Source organism: Cydia amplana, chromosome 9, assembly GCF_948474715.1.
Source record: "Cydia amplana chromosome 9, ilCydAmpl1.1, whole genome shotgun sequence".
Classification (NCBI taxonomy): domain Eukaryota; kingdom Metazoa; phylum Arthropoda; class Insecta; order Lepidoptera; family Tortricidae; genus Cydia; species Cydia amplana.
The window spans coordinates 15,686,198-15,701,533 of NC_086077.1; the positions used below are offsets into that span (position 1 = coordinate 15,686,198).

The 15,336-nt window shown below is 44.6% G+C and overlaps 1 protein-coding gene across 1 annotated transcript; it reads right to left on the reverse strand.

Moving 5' to 3' along the window:
* Nucleotides 1-1,242: 1,242 nt before the first annotated feature.
* LOC134651180 (vacuolar protein sorting-associated protein 18 homolog) lies at nucleotides 1,243-14,615 on the reverse strand. Its single transcript, XM_063506219.1, has 11 exons — nucleotides 14,344-14,615; nucleotides 13,376-13,707; nucleotides 12,721-12,768; nucleotides 11,757-11,932; nucleotides 10,834-10,972; nucleotides 8,615-9,843; nucleotides 8,174-8,343; nucleotides 7,682-7,833; nucleotides 4,980-5,045; nucleotides 4,058-4,223; nucleotides 1,243-1,486 (listed from the first exon to the last, which is right to left on the reverse strand). The coding sequence occupies exons 1-11, from the start codon at nucleotides 14,597-14,599 to the stop codon at nucleotides 1,251-1,253; spliced, it is 2,970 nt and encodes a 989-aa protein (XP_063362289.1). The 5' UTR covers nucleotides 14,600-14,615; the 3' UTR covers nucleotides 1,243-1,250.
* Between the last annotated feature and the right edge of the window lie 721 nt (nucleotides 14,616-15,336).

The window sequence follows — 15,336 nt, forward strand, 5'->3', positions numbered from 1 at the left end:
GGATCTCAAGGATAGGTCTCTACTCCCAAATAATTTATCTAAATTCTAGTCTCTCACAAAAAAAACTAATTAGAAAAAAGGTAAACAATCTAGACGTGTCTTTTTATTGAAAAACACTTGATAAATAACTTACGGTAAATATGTAACAATTATGAGTCATAAACGATTACTTACATTCTTATGCTTTCATGAGTACTAGTTACTGGTTTTTAACAAGCGTTTTTCAATTAAAAGTCACGTCAAGATCGCGTAGTCTTTTTCTAATGCTAAAAAAACGAACTATAAGTCAAAAACCTAGATTAGGTCACTTATCTTCTTATCTCCAAAGAGAAACAGCTCAGGAATAGTCCTTCAACTTATGGCGATATATTACAACGGATACAAGAAAGGCCACGGGCCCGTTTCTCAAAAGCTTGTAACATGTAATACAAATGGAAGTCCCTTTCTAACAAAAGCTGTCAAAAAGGGACTTCCACTTGTATTACAAGTAGAGATGCAACGGATAGTTGTTTGGCCGGATACCGGATATCCGGCCTGGACTCTGGCCGAATATCCGGTATACGGCCGCCGGATATTCGGCCGGTGGAACTATACCTATATTTTGAGTTTTGCAGGTGCGCGTCGTGCAGGTTTCGACCTGTTTCGTAGTGAACGTTCGCGCGGACACATTTCTAGGATCGTAACGAGTTTTATCACTTTTAAAAGAATAAACTGATTCGATTATATCCGTGACTGTTTTTTAGATTCCATTTTTTGCCCCAAAATGTGTTAATTTTACTATCCGGTATCCGGACGGATAGTAGGTCACTATCAGGTATCCGGACGGATAGTAGGTCACTATCCGGTATCCGGACGGATAGTAGGTCACTGTCCGGTATCCGGCCGGATACCGGATATCCGGTGCATCTCTAATTACAAGTTACCAGCTTTTGATAAGCAGGGCACAGGACTCAAATCTATTCCCATTCCTTCATGACCCGGTCCCAGTCCTCGTCAGCAATAAACGGCTTGTCTATACAGTTGATCATGTGCTCGCCGGATATCCGGTGCATCTCTAATTACAAGTTACCAGCTTTTGATAAACAGGGCACAGGACTCCAAATCTATTCCCATTCCTTCATAACCCGGTCCCAGTCCTCGTCAGCAATAAACGGCTTGTCTATACAGTTGATCATGTGTTCGCCGGATATCCGGTGCATCTCTAATTACAAGTTACCAGCTTTTGATAAACAGGGCACAGGACTCCAAATCTATTCCCATTCCTTCATAACCCGGTCCCAGTCCTCGTCAGCAATAAACGGCTTGTCTATACAGTTGATCATGTGCTCGCCGCAGAAGATGCACTCGTTGGCCACTATGTCGTCGACCTCGTTCCTCAGCACTTCCCTCAGCGGTAACCCGTTGCTGGTGATGGTGGACAGTTCGATCTTGGAGAGCACGTTCAGTTGACGCTGGAGATCGGCTAGCTTGTTGCGGCGGGCTGGGCCTGGGGAAAATGGACTTTATTAGTTAGACATATGGTACGATTTAGGGAAAACTCATTGGGTATTGGTATTATGAGAAATAATGAGAAAAGTCGTACGTCAAAAGTGAGGGGTTGTGCACAAATCACACGAGGGGTTATCGGCTACTTTTTGACCCACTGCCCCCCTCTCCTTTGGTGATATTTGGTGAGGTTTTTGGCTACCCCAGAGGGGTTTTTAGTCACTCTTCAGTACTTTGGAGAACAATTTCTTTCTATAGACAGGTTACACTACTCTAACATTAATAGGGATGATGACACATGTTGAATTTTAGATCAAAATCTAGTAAAATAGATAGCAAACGAGCAATTTATCACAATAATGTGGATATTAAAATAAATTATTTAAAAATTACAAAAATACAGGACCTGAAAGTTTCAAAATTTCAGTTTTTTTTAACTTCCAAAAACGATAAAAGTAAGGGTACCATTCGATTCCTTACATTTCATCCAAAAAATATTGTATAGCAACTACATATATACATAAACGCAATATTTCACCGACAAAAACGCAATTTTCTTGTTTTGTCCATACTACAAGTTGGGCTCCCAGAGCCCTTGACGTCACGTTCCCTTATCGTTTTGTTTAGGGCGTTTCGCGAGTGAAGTGCGACTGTCGGCCTTTGACTACAATTTCTGACTTTTGTGTTACTTTAATGCAATGGGTTCCATATAGACATTTGATCCTAAAAACAAACCCGATCAATTGATACCATAAATGAAAATTAGTCATGTAGCCTATTAAAATAAATCAAATCTTAGCCTGACAGTTGGGTACCTTTCGGTGTAAGTATAGTGTACTGACTCAGTATGTCCATGGCCTGGGCCCTGGAGCAGTCGCTGTGGAACTTGTGCCCGCACGGGAACAGGTAGAAGGGCCGCAGCAGCAGCGCGATCTCGCAGAGGCAGCACGTCTCCGTCACCGACACGCACACGCTACGGCTGCGGGACGACTTAGACCAAGTATAGTGTACTGACTCAGTATGTCCATGGCCTGGGCCCTCGTGCAGTCGCTGTGGAACTTGTGCCCGCACGGGAACAGGTAGAAGGGCCGCAGTAGTAGCGCGATCTCGCAGAGGCAGCACGTCTCCGTCACCGACACGCACACGCTACGGCTGCGGGACGACTTAGACCAAGTATAGTGTACTGACTCAGTATGTCCATGGCCTGGGCCCTCGTGCAGTCGCTGTGGAACTTGTGCCCGCACGGGAACAGGTAGAAGGGCCGCAGTAGTAGCGCGATCTCGCAGAGGCAGCACGTCTCCGTCACCGACACGCACACGCTACGGCTGCGGGACGACTTAGACCAAGTATAGTGTACTGACTCAGTATGTCCATGGCCTGGGCCCTCGTGCAGTCGCTGTGGAACTTGTGCCCGCACGGGAACAGGTAGAAGGGCCGCAGTAGTAGCGCGATCTCGCAGAGGCAGCAGGTCTCCGTCACCGACACGCACACGCTACGGCTGCGGGACGACTTAGACCAAGTATAGTGTACTGACTCAGTATGTCCATGGCCTGGGCCCTCGTGCAGTCGCTGTGGAACTTGTGCCCGCACGGGAACAGGTAGAAGGGCCGCAGTAGTAGCGCGATCTCGCAGAGGCAGCAGGTCTCCGTCACCGACACGCACACGCTACGGCTGCGGGACGACTTAGACCAAGTATAGTGTACTGACTCAGTATGTCCATGGCCTGGGCCCTCGTGCAGTCGCTGTGGAACTTGTGCCCGCACGGGAACAGGTAGAAGGGCCGCAGTAGTAGCGCGATCTCGCAGAGGCAGCACGTCTCCGTCACCGACACGCACACGCTACGGCTGCGGGACGACTTAGACCAAGTATAGTGTACTGACTCAGTATGTCCATGGCCTGGGCCCTCGTGCAGTCGCTGTGGAACTTGTGCCCGCACGGGAACAGGTAGAAGGGCCGCAGTAGTAGCGCGATCTCGCAGAGGCAGCACGTCTCCGTCACCGACACGCACACGCTACGGCTGCGGGACGACTTAGACCAAGTATAGTGTACTGACTCAGTATGTCCATGGCCTGGGCCCTCGTGCAGTCGCTGTGGAACTTGTGCCCGCACGGGAACAGGTAGAAGGGCCGCAGTAGTAGCGCGATCTCGCAGAGGCAGCAGGTCTCCGTCACCGACACGCACACGCTACGGCTGCGGGACGACTTAGACCAAGTATAGTGTACTGACTCAGTATGTCCATGGCCTGGGCCCTCGTGCAGTCGCTGTGGAACTTGTGCCCGCACGGGAACAGGTAGAAGGGCCGCAGTAGTAGCGCGATCTCGCAGAGGCAGCAGGTCTCCGTCACCGACACGCACACGCTACGGCTGCGGGACGACTTAGACCAAGTATAGTGTACTGACTCAGTATGTCCATGGCCTGGGCCCTCGTGCAGTCGCTGTGGAACTTGTGCCCGCACGGGAACAGGTAGAAGGGCCGCAGTAGTAGCGCGATCTCGCAGAGGCAGCAGGTCTCCGTCACCGACACGCACACGCTACGGCTGCGGGACGACTTAGACCAAGTATAGTGTACTGACTCAGTATGTCCATGGCCTGGGCCCTCGTGCAGTCGCTGTGGAACTTGTGCCCGCACGGGAACAGGTAGAAGGGCCGCAGTAGTAGCGCGATCTCGCAGAGGCAGCAGGTCTCCGTCACCGACACGCACACGCTACGATTGCGGAACGACTTGATGTCCGCGCGGACCTGCGTAACATTACAAACAGTTATGACTGTTCCTGTTCTTTAGTTCGTTTTTTTATAGCTTTAGAAAAAAGGTAATCAATTTTGATTTGTCTTTTTTTTAATCAGTAACTATTACTTATGAAAGCAAAAAAATGCAAGTAATCGTATAAGATTCATATTTGTTACATATTTGCCGTGTCTTATTTTTAGGGTTCCGTACCCAAAGGGTAAAAAACGGGACCCTATTACTAAGACTTCGCTGTCCGTCCGTCCGTCCGTCTGTCACCAGGCTGTATCTCATGAACTGCGATAGCTAGACAGTTGAAATTTTCACAAATGATGTATCTCTGTTGCCGCTATAACACCAAATACTAAAAATAAAATAAAATAAATATTTAAGGGGGCTCCCATACAACAAACACGATTTTTTTCCTCTATTTTTTTTGATGGTGTGGAACGCTCCGTGCGCGAGTCCGACTCGCCTTGGCCGGTTTTTTTCAATAAAAAGACACATTATGTTTACCTTTTTTTCTAATGGTAAAAAAACGAACTATACAAGAATTTTAAATAATATTTGTGTTTTCAGTTCTATTTCTACTGATGATGATAGGTATAATATGTTGCCCTTATTACAAGGTCAGCAAGGTTTTGTAATAAAAGCTGTGTTTTACCTAAATCGAGTATCTTTAATAAATAATACCTACACAAGAGCCGAGAGCAAAAATGGCGACAAATTGCATTTTAGATTTACGGAGATAATTCAGATAGGTTACTTACAGATTCAGCGGCTTGGGTGGCCTCGTCCATTTCTGCTTTCAATTCCTTTATTTGACAGTTGTATTCCTATAAACAAAATGTGGCATATAAATAACCCGCCTGGTAGTTAGTGATTACAGTTTATAAGGGTGTTCAATGCACATTGTCAATCCTTTAAAAATGTGGACACTTCTATTAAGGTCAATGTGGGTAATTCCGTCATAGGAACTATTCCGTCCACGAGCGTATATTTCTTTGATTTTCAATCGTAGGAAAAAACCCCATTTGCTTTTGATTGCTGAAAATATCGTTGCTTTGTCGATGAATTAATCAATTTTGTTTGTTGTACGAGAAAAACGCTAATAAGTAGTCGGAATAGGCCCTATGACGGAATTAGCCACTTTGACCTTATGTAAAAAATGTTTAAATGTTTTGAGAAAATGGTAAAATAAAATGTTTCAGCTTCAATTATCCAGAACATGAAAATCAAGAAGAGAGATTTCAATCATAACTCATCCCTGACTAAAGGTACTGACCCGCTCCTTTACTAAGGGTCGGTTGCACCAAACTATTTGTCATCTTAGAGTTCGCTAAATTTTATTGTTTGGAAAGTAAAAAGTTTCATAGTAATCCGCCGCGGTGCGCCGGCTTACGTTGATCAGTCTGTCAAGTGCGGATGGTGCAATTGGCAGTAAATCATTAGATTGTTATGATTACCATTAGATGGCTAATTCGGACGGCTAAGGAATTTGGTCGGCTAATATGACAATTACCTGGAGCGACTGGCAGATGGGGTCGCGGAAGTGGTCGATGGTGACCACGTCGCTGAAGAACGGAAGTAGGTCCTCTATCTTCAAGAGCGGACACTCTGTGAGGAAGCTCATGGCTTCCCGGTGGTCCTGGTTCTGGTGGTATGATGATGATTACCTGGAGCGACTGGCAGATGGGGTCGCGGAAGTGGTCGATGGTGACCACGTCGCTGAAGAACGGAAGTAGGTTCTCTATCTTCAAGAGCGGACACTCTGTGAGGAAGCTCATGGCTTCCCGGAGGTCTTGGTTCTGGTGGTATGATGATGATTACCTGGAGCGACTGGCAGATGGGGTCGCGGAAGTGGTCGATGGCGACCACGTCGCTGAAGAACGGAAGTAGGTCCTCTATCTTCAAGAGCGGACACTCTGTGAGGAAGCTCATGGCTTCCCGGAGGTCTTGGTTCTTGTGATATGATGATGATTACCTGGAGCCACTGGCAGATGGGGTCGCGGAAGTGGTCGATGGTGACCACGTCGCTGAAGAACGGAAGCAGGTCCTCTATTTTCAAGAGCGGACACTCTGTGAGGAAGCTCATGGCTTCCCGGAAGTCTTGGTTCTGGTGGTATGATGATGATTACCTGGAGCGACTGGCAGATGGGGTCGCGGAAGTGGTCGATCTTCGTTCTCTATCTTCAAGAGCGGACACTCTGTGAGGAAGATCATGGCTTCCCGGAGGTCTTGGTTCTGGTGGTATGATGATGATTACCTGGAGCGACTGGCAGATGGGGTCGCGGAAGTGGTCGATGGTGACCACGTCGCTGAAGAACGGAAGTAGGTCCTCTATCTTCAAGAGCGGACACTCTGTGAGGAAGCTCATGGCTTCCCGGAGGTCTTGGTTCTGGTGGTATGATGATGATTACCTGGAGCGACTGGCAGATGGGGTCGCGGAAGTGGTCGATGGCGACCACGTCGCTGAAGAACGGAAGTAGGTCCTCTATCTTCAAGAGCGGACACTCTGTGAGGAAGCTCATGGCTTCCCGGAGGTCTTGGTTCTTGTGATATGATGATGATTACCTGGAGCCACTGGCAGATGGGGTCGCGGAAGTGGTCGATGGTGACCACGTCGCTGAAGAACGGAAGCAGGTCCTCTATTTTCAAGAGCGGACACTCTGTGAGGAAGCTCATGGCTTCCCGGAGGTCTTGGTTCTGGTGGTATGATGATGATTACCTGGAGCGACTGGCAGATGGGGTCGCGGAAGTGGTCGATCTTCGTTCTCTATCTTCAAGAGCGGACACTCTGTGAGGAAGATCATGGCTTCCCGGAGGTCTTGGTTCTGGTGGTATGATGATGATTACCTGGAGCGACTGGCAGATGGGGTCGCGGAAGTGGTCGATGGTGACCACGTCGCTGAAGAACGGAAGTAGGTCCTCTATCTTCAAGAGCGGACACTCTGTGAGGAAGCTCATGGCTTCCCGGAGGTCTTGGTTCTGGTGGTATGATGATGATTACCTGGAGCGACTGGCAGATGGGGTCGCGGAAGTGGTCGATGGTGACCACGTCGCTGAAGAACGGAAGTAGGTCCTCTATCTTCAAGAGCGGACACTCTGTGAGGAAGCTCATGGCTTCCCGGAGGTCTTGGTTCTGGTGGTATGATGATGATTACCTGGAGCGACTGGCAGATGGGGTCGCGGAAGTGGTCGATGGTGACCACGTCGCTGAAGAACGGAAGTAGGTCCTCTATCTTCAAGAGCGGACACTCTGTGAGGAAGCTCATGGCTTCCCGGAGGTCTTGGTTCTGGTGGTATGATGATGATTACCTGGAGCGACTGGCAGATGGGGTCGCGGAAGTGGTCGATGGTGACCACGTCGCTGAAGAACGGAAGTAGGTCCTCTATCTTCAAGAGCGGACACTCTGTGAGGAAGCTCATGGCTTCCCGGAGGTCTTGGTTCTGGTGGTATGATGATGATTACCTGGAGCGACTGGCAGATGGGGTCGCGGAAGTGGTCGATGGTGACCACGTCGCTGAAGAACGGAAGCAGGTCCTCTATCTTCAAGAGCGGACACTCTGTGAGGAAGCTCATGGCTTCCCGGAGATCTTGGTTCTTGGTGATTACGTGCTCCGCTGAAATTATGAGGTCATTTCAATTAACCCTTAAACTTCCATCGTCACGATATACGCGTCTTTGCGTCTCACATTTTGCTTAATGAGAGAGTGAGAGGCAATGCACATTGGGCCAAGAAATTGGACAGGTGGAATATCACCATAATGGCGTCATGTTCCCGTATTTTTTTTTGCTATCCGTCATTTTGACATTTGTGTTTGTTAGAAACGGTCAAAATCTAACAAAGGTTTGCTATTATGAATACGGTTTTTTTTTAATTGGCGGCCATTTTTGCAATAAGAAAAAAAAAAGATTTATTATTATTTTTGTTCTACTGTTAATATACCAGTATAATACTACCGATGGTTAGCCACAGGGCGCGCTGTGTGGCCGGCTCGGGCGGCAGCGCGGCCACCGCCTTAGCTAAGGCCAGGTCCACTTGTAAAGCGAGTTCCACGGCCGCCTCCCACAGTCCTAGTAAAGCGGATAGCTTGACGCAAGCTTCGGGGAGTTCTCTCTCGCGGCATAATCTAGGGATTGAGGAATAGTTAAGTAATACGCAGTAAATGTTGCTCTATGGACAACTTATATAGACATTTAACACATTCATTGCCACCCAACCAAACAAGACATCCGCGCCAGGCCACAAAAATTTCTTCATATAAAGGTCTTCGTCCGGCCTGGGAACGGAATCAAAGTCGGGTTTTCGGCACTGAATGTGTTAAGCTCCAATTGTTCAGTTAAAATCTTAGCCAAACTAATATTTTGTTGACTAGTCTCGACTCAAAATGATCTGCTCACCTCAATGCATAATGGACATCATAGTTCACCAACACGGCATCTTGCCCCTGCCTCTCCAAATACCTCATGAGCGCAACCTTGTCATGTTCCGCGTACAACGTCAACAGATAATTGTGAATGGCCGTGTCTTTCACGTTGAAGTTCAGCATTATGAACTCCAAGTACCTCATAATCTCACTAACATGAGCCTCATTATTCTCGCAGGACAGAAAAGCTGGGAGCAGTTTGAGGTAGTTCAGTCTAGTGCCTTGAGCGATTAGAGTATTCACTGTCAGTCTAGGCTCCTCTTCCATCAAAACGGGAGCGAATTGGTAAAACAAATCTGGTTTTTTTAAGGTTGAGAGAGTGCTCAACGCTTCTGCGTAAGATTTCTTGTAAATATTCTGCGCTATGACATTTTCATAGTCTTCGTTTAAAATGGTTAGTTTGATTAAGTTCTGTTTATCGCCGTGGGAAGACATAAGGTCGTATATAACCTTTTTGACATGCTGCATGCACTTTTCAACTCTAGGCTGTACTAGGAACACTTCAAAATCGCTTTGCAGCTGATGATACTTTTGAGTATCTTCTTGCCCTGTCCGTCTTAGCACACCTAACTGAGATAGATATAGTTCTGTAATCCAGATGACTATCATTGAAATTAGAGTCTTATCGTCTTCGTTTAGAGATTCTAATCGCCTGTTCAGGTATATTTTTAAGGCATTCGTCTGATCCGCTTCTAGAAACTTAAGGCATACAGTTTCGAAGCTGCTTTGCGTATCGGAGAATATTTCCGCACTTTTCTCATAGTCCCCTTTAGCGAATAACATCTCGGCTTGTTTCACATTAATAATATCTATGTACGCTGGGTTATTAAAGCAGTATTCCTTAGCCAAGTCGAACTGTTCTTTATCCGAATAGATTTTCCATACATCTCGTTCTTCCCTAACAATTTTATATCTAAATAGAGTTTTATCTGTGACGGCCCAGATGGTTCTCTTTCTGAAATCTTTGACTATGCTTTTTAATTTCCCGTGGGCCTCGGAGTAAATGTCTTCGTAGACGAGTTCGTGGTTGAGAAGCGAGACGGCCTTGACGCGGTCGGGGTACATGAGGAGGGCGTGGAACTCGGTGAGTACGAAAGAGAGGGGTGCTCTGTCTTTGTCTTCCTTGTCTTTGTCGTCGGGGTAGTTGATGAGGCCCGCCTGGGTGAACAGGGAGTTGGAGTTCTGCTGCGATGACGGGTCCAACTGTAATATTGACAAGACTTAGTGTAAGGCCTGAGTGGACGCTCGGAGCGGAGCGTTCGGCGGGGCGTGCAGCGGGGCGTCGGGCTCACTAGTAATTTGAGCAGCGTGCACTAAGGCCGCTCCTATACGTTTGCATTTGTTTAACATGCACGCCGCACGCCCCGCCCCGCTGCACGCACAACTCGAGCGTCCACTCAGGCCTTACACTTAGGAAGGAAATCCACTAACATGATGTTGAGAATTGGGTACTTTCCTACTAGTCAAGCCAGCTTCTCTTTTAGAACTGTCAAAACGATTTGCCAATATGTAATTTATATGAAAACGTGTGTAGTGACGTCACAGTCAACTCGCCTACTTTTTATATTTCTATCTGATTTATTAAATAAAAATTGTGTTTAAAAATAACTTCAATCTATGTTTTTCTAAGAATTATCTGGTGCTTTATATCGTACACGGTGTGAAATAATTTATTTTAATTAGAGGAAAGTACCCATGACAGAAGTTTGAAAAATAGGGAGGTGGAGGTTCGGCCATCTTGTGGCCTAAAGCTTTGGTTTCCTACGAAAGCGGTGCCGTCATATAGCGGCCGTCTCCATACAAATACTACGACAACCATAATATATTTAGCCGTATTATTTAGTATGGAGACGGCCGCTATATGACGGCACCGCTTTCCTAGGGAAACCGATCAGAAATTTAAACTTGACGTTTGACACTGCACACGCCAATAAGTAGCATGTGCCTTTAGGGGGTACAGTCAGCAGCAATAGTTGCTAAGCGGGCGAAGTGTTCAAAATTATCTTGACGCGACTTTATTGTTAAGAGAATAAGAGCGCGTCAAGGTAATTTTGAACACCTCGCCCGCTTAGCAACTTCTGCTGCTGACTGTACTTTACTTTTAGACCCTCCAACTCGGAAGCTTAAACTTGACATTGTCACTTCGTGCCAATAAACAGAATGCTCTTACGCAGCTACACTAACGCAAATTACCTGCCCGTAGAATATCCCAGGGCCCGTGAGCCAAGCGAAGGTCTTGGCCACGTTGTTGTGGTCGAAGTAGAACTGCAGCTTGGAGTACTTGAGGCTCGAGGGTATCTCCTGGATACCCGTCTCCGGGATCGTCAAGTACCTGATAAGGAATAATACGTTGTATGTCTTGAACTTGAAATGAACATTTTGTTATGTGGGCCTTATTTGATTGAACTAACATTTACTACACCGCCTGTGAATTGTGATATAAAGTTTTAAAATATCATAAAAGACTTTTGGTGTTTTCTGGTCTATCATTAATCATTATGATTGCTGAGTTACATGGCCTAATATAAACTTTATCACCTAGTAATAAGGTATATTTTACTTGTGGAATATGGACTGTAGAGACAGCTTCCCGTCCGTAGTGACAGCGTAGCCTATGAACTGGTACATTTTGGTCGGGGTCGTGATAAACTCGAAGAGCTAAACTAAACCTTATCTGCTAGCAATAAGGTATATTTTACTTGTGGAATATGGGCTGTAGCGACAGCTTCCCGTCCGTAGTGACAGCGTATCCTATGAACTGGTACAGCTTGGCCGGGGTCATGATAAACTTGAAGAACTAAACTAAACCTTATCTGCTAGCAATAAGATATATTTTTCTTGTGGAATATGGACTGTAGCGACAGCTTCCTGTCCGTAGTGACAGCGTAGCCTATGAACTGGTACATTTTGGTCGGGGTCGTGATAAACTCGAAGAGCTAAACTAAACCTTATCTGCTAGCAATAAGGTATATTTTACTTGTGGAATATGGACTGTAGAGACAGCTTCCCGTCCGTAGTGACAGCGTATCCTATGAACTGGTACATTTTGGTCGGGGTCGTGATAAACTCGAAGAGCTAAACTAAACCTTATCTGCTAGCAATAAGGTATATTTTACTTGTGGAATATGGACTGTAGAGACAGCTTCCCGTCCGTAGTGACAGCGTATCCTATGAACTGGTACAGCTTGGTCGGGGTCGTGATGAACACGAAGAACTTGCTGGTGTTGTTCACGCGGTGGAACTGGATGCCGGTGATCGGGGGGTTGCAGTCCTTGTCCACTATGTCGAATATCTACGGGTGATAGTAAATATTTTCAATAGTTTGGTTATAGCCTGAGGCAGGCCTACTTAGGGTGGCACGTATTGCAAGCCTATGAGGTACAGAACATTAATAATAGGCCTCTTCATCTATGTAAGATGTTTTAAGCAGCATCCTGAGAACATTACGGCCCAAAGAATCTTTAATTTTCTGGATGCAACGGGCATTAGTAATGAACTTTAAAGGGCCGTCACAATAGATCAATGCTTGGTCGATGCGACACTCAAAAGCCCAAAACACCCCAATAATAATAATATAGCCTAATTAATAATTTAAATAAAGAAAAGATGTCTTTATTGTAAAAACTGTGTAGGTCAAGTTATCATGCCACATTTTGGGGTTTTATGAGAAACATACGAATATCAATGCTCTATGGTTTTTTAATTACGGTATACAATTGACTAATACAAACATTTTTTATCATGCCACATTTTGGGGTTTTATGACATAAACATACGAATATCAATGCTCTATGGTTTTTTAATTACGGTATACAATTGACTAATACGAACATTTTATTTTATGTATTTTATTTATTAGGGGAAACAAACAACCATGATGACATGTATTTATTAATTTCTAAATCATGTTTTGTTTTTGTTTTTTACACAGCATCATGCATTAGGGAGGGTCATCATGACTTTCTGCTGTCAAACTAAGGATATGGCAGTGTTCGAATGTGATAACCCATTACAGCCCATCCGAGTTCTGAATGAGTAGGTACTATTATCTATTATGTGTTAGAGTGACATGCTAGTTACCAAACCATCAATCTCCTTGCCTCCATACAGCGGAAGATAATTAGGCAGCTTGCGAGGAAATAAATACAAGTTAGAATACACCAATAACGAAAAAAAAAGGATTTTGAAGATAGATAATGTTTTTTTTTTTTTTTTTAATCTAATTTTTATTGAGGCTTTGAACACTCTAGGTGAACATGTCAGCCTCATGGGTGCTTACATAGTTCCCTACTCAAGGGAGAGATCAATAAAGTGGTATACACTGATTGCTTTGTCAGATAAAGGCTCTGCCAACCAACAATTGATCTGTCCATTGTGCATGGAGCCCAAACTACCAAAAAATCTTTTTCTCAAGTCCGTGTTCCGGACGCACTCCAACAACACGTGATACACGTCATCAGTCTTCTGGCAGTCTAGACACAATGGTGACGGTTTAACACCCATCGTACACAGAAACTTGTTAGATAATGTTGAGGTACAGAATAATACATGTAAGTAATTGAGAAAGTTGTAAAGTTTAGAAAATGTTTATTTAATCGCAGATTGGCCAGTGATAATTTAATTGAGTAGATAACTTTTTGCTGATATATTTGGTAAAGTTGAATGAATCTAGGCTCAATTGCTTTCATTGAATACAAATCAATTTGAATACTATATAATATGAAAATAAAATTACCTGCCGCCAATATTGTTGGTTAGCTGTAAACATTTTATCACTATCCGCTTCTAACTCAGTCTCCAGAATGTGTCCCTGCGACGTCCCAAGCAGGATAGGACCTGTCGTAACCTCGGAAGTATTCTCATTATTCCAGCAAACTTCCGTCACTTCATAGTTTCTAGATTTTGTGACGGATTTGAGTTTTGAGCTCCTTCGGTGTAAGTAGACGAGTTCAGGGTTACCGTCTTTGTTTCTGGCGGCAAAGGCTAGGAGCAGGTGGTAACCCAGTGGGTCAAGGAATATTCCTGTCAGCCGAGTGTTTGGTTGGACAAACTTTGAGTATTGGAGTTCTGAAACAATTTCAATAAGATTACTTTTATAATATATGTATGTTTTTAATAATTTTTAAATATAAGGCAGGACAAGAAGTTTTACCTCAAATCAGACCTAATTTAATTAACCTGAACATGTAAGAGTAGAAATTGTAAATAGCAGGAATCATAACAGGGAAAAATTTAACAATCAAGTAATAATGTATTGTAATCACTACTAATACACAAAAATAGAAGATTAGCTGCCCTAAACTAATAATTTAGGCTGCTATACCATTTAACATAACTTATCACCATAATTATTTTTATCTCAATGCTCAGTTGCTCACAGATTAGTCACTGTATAGGTACCAATTTGTTGTATGTTCTATATTTATTTAAAAAAATATCATATAATAAATGTGGCTGCAGCACAGGTTCACCAATTTCCACATATTCTAGAATGGTAGACAACATTCAGCAATCACTATTACTACATAGTATAAAACAAAGTCGCTTCCGTGTCTGTCAGTCTGTATGTATGCTTAGATCTTTAAAACTACGCAACGGATTATGATGCGGTTTTTTAGATAGAGTGATTCAAGAGGAAGGTTTATGTATAATTTGTTAACCCGTGCGAAGCCGGGGTGGGTCGCTGACAGTTTCAACACATACCCTCATTTTGATCAGGCCTTTTCAAATCCATGCGAAAGAGTTTCCCGTTGGCCATGGCCAGCACCAAATAGTCACTCGCCACCGCTACATGGGTGATGGAGTCAGTAGGATTGAACTTCATCTTCTGCTTCGAGAACATGGGCGTGTTGTCCTCGAGCTGCATGTTGATGAAGCCCGAGGACGTCATGGGCTCCGGCCCTGGGAACCTCGTCGAAACTTGGGAGTGCTGCTCCATTTGATCAATTATCGAAGTCATTTTGTATTCGAGGCACTTATCGGTCAGACTGTACGAAAGGGGGGGCTGGGACTTAGAATTTTTTTTGACAAAGTGGTATCATTATGACACTATTTTTAAATGATTGTAATGTGTAGATCACGTCAAAATAAGCATCTTTTATTGGAAAAACTTTTCTCTAAAATAAAAAATGGCCGAGTTAGACGCGACCAAAGATTGATGTTTTTAAAGGGAGCTGGGACTTGTAAAATTGTATTATTATAAAAACGTCGGTTCTGGCGCTTCGCCGGCCGCTGCCGCGGCACGCTCGCTTCGCTCGCTCGGCTCGCGCGCTGTATGGTCGCAGTTCTACCTAACACTCCTCCTCGCTTCGCTCGTCGTCGTACCTACTCCGACCTGCCTTAAAAGCCTGGCCTGCCTTAAGCTCTATCTCCGCCATTTTCAGTTTTAGTAAAAAGTTTTCCAAGTAAAAGTTGCTTATTTCGATGTGTTCTATACATTAAAATCATTTAAAATATATGTCATAATGACACCACTCTCAATGAAAATTTTCTAAGTCCCAGCTCCCTTTAAAAATATCAATCTTTGGAGGCGTCTAACTCAGCCATTTTTTATTTTAGAGAAAAGTTTTTCCAATAAAAGATGCTTATTTTGACGTGATATACACATTACAATCATTTAAAAATAGTGTCATAATGACACCACTTTGTCAAAAAAAAATCTAAGTCCCAGCCCCCCCTTTGCTACAGTCCAACCCA

Bases quoted from the DNA above. Each gene is read 5' to 3' on its own strand.
- LOC134651180 (XM_063506219.1), bottom strand. From the start codon at position 14,599: ATGACTTCGATAATTGATCAAATGGAGCAGCACTCCCAAGTTTCGACG. The intron at 10,973-11,756 runs GTAAAATATACC...ATTCCTTATCAG, and splicing joins CTACAGTCCATATTCCACAA to GTACTTGACGATCCCGGAGA. The intron at 5,046-7,681 runs GTAATCATCATC...TTTTGTTTATAG, and splicing joins CCATCTGCCAGTCGCTCCAG to GAATACAACTGTCAAATAAA.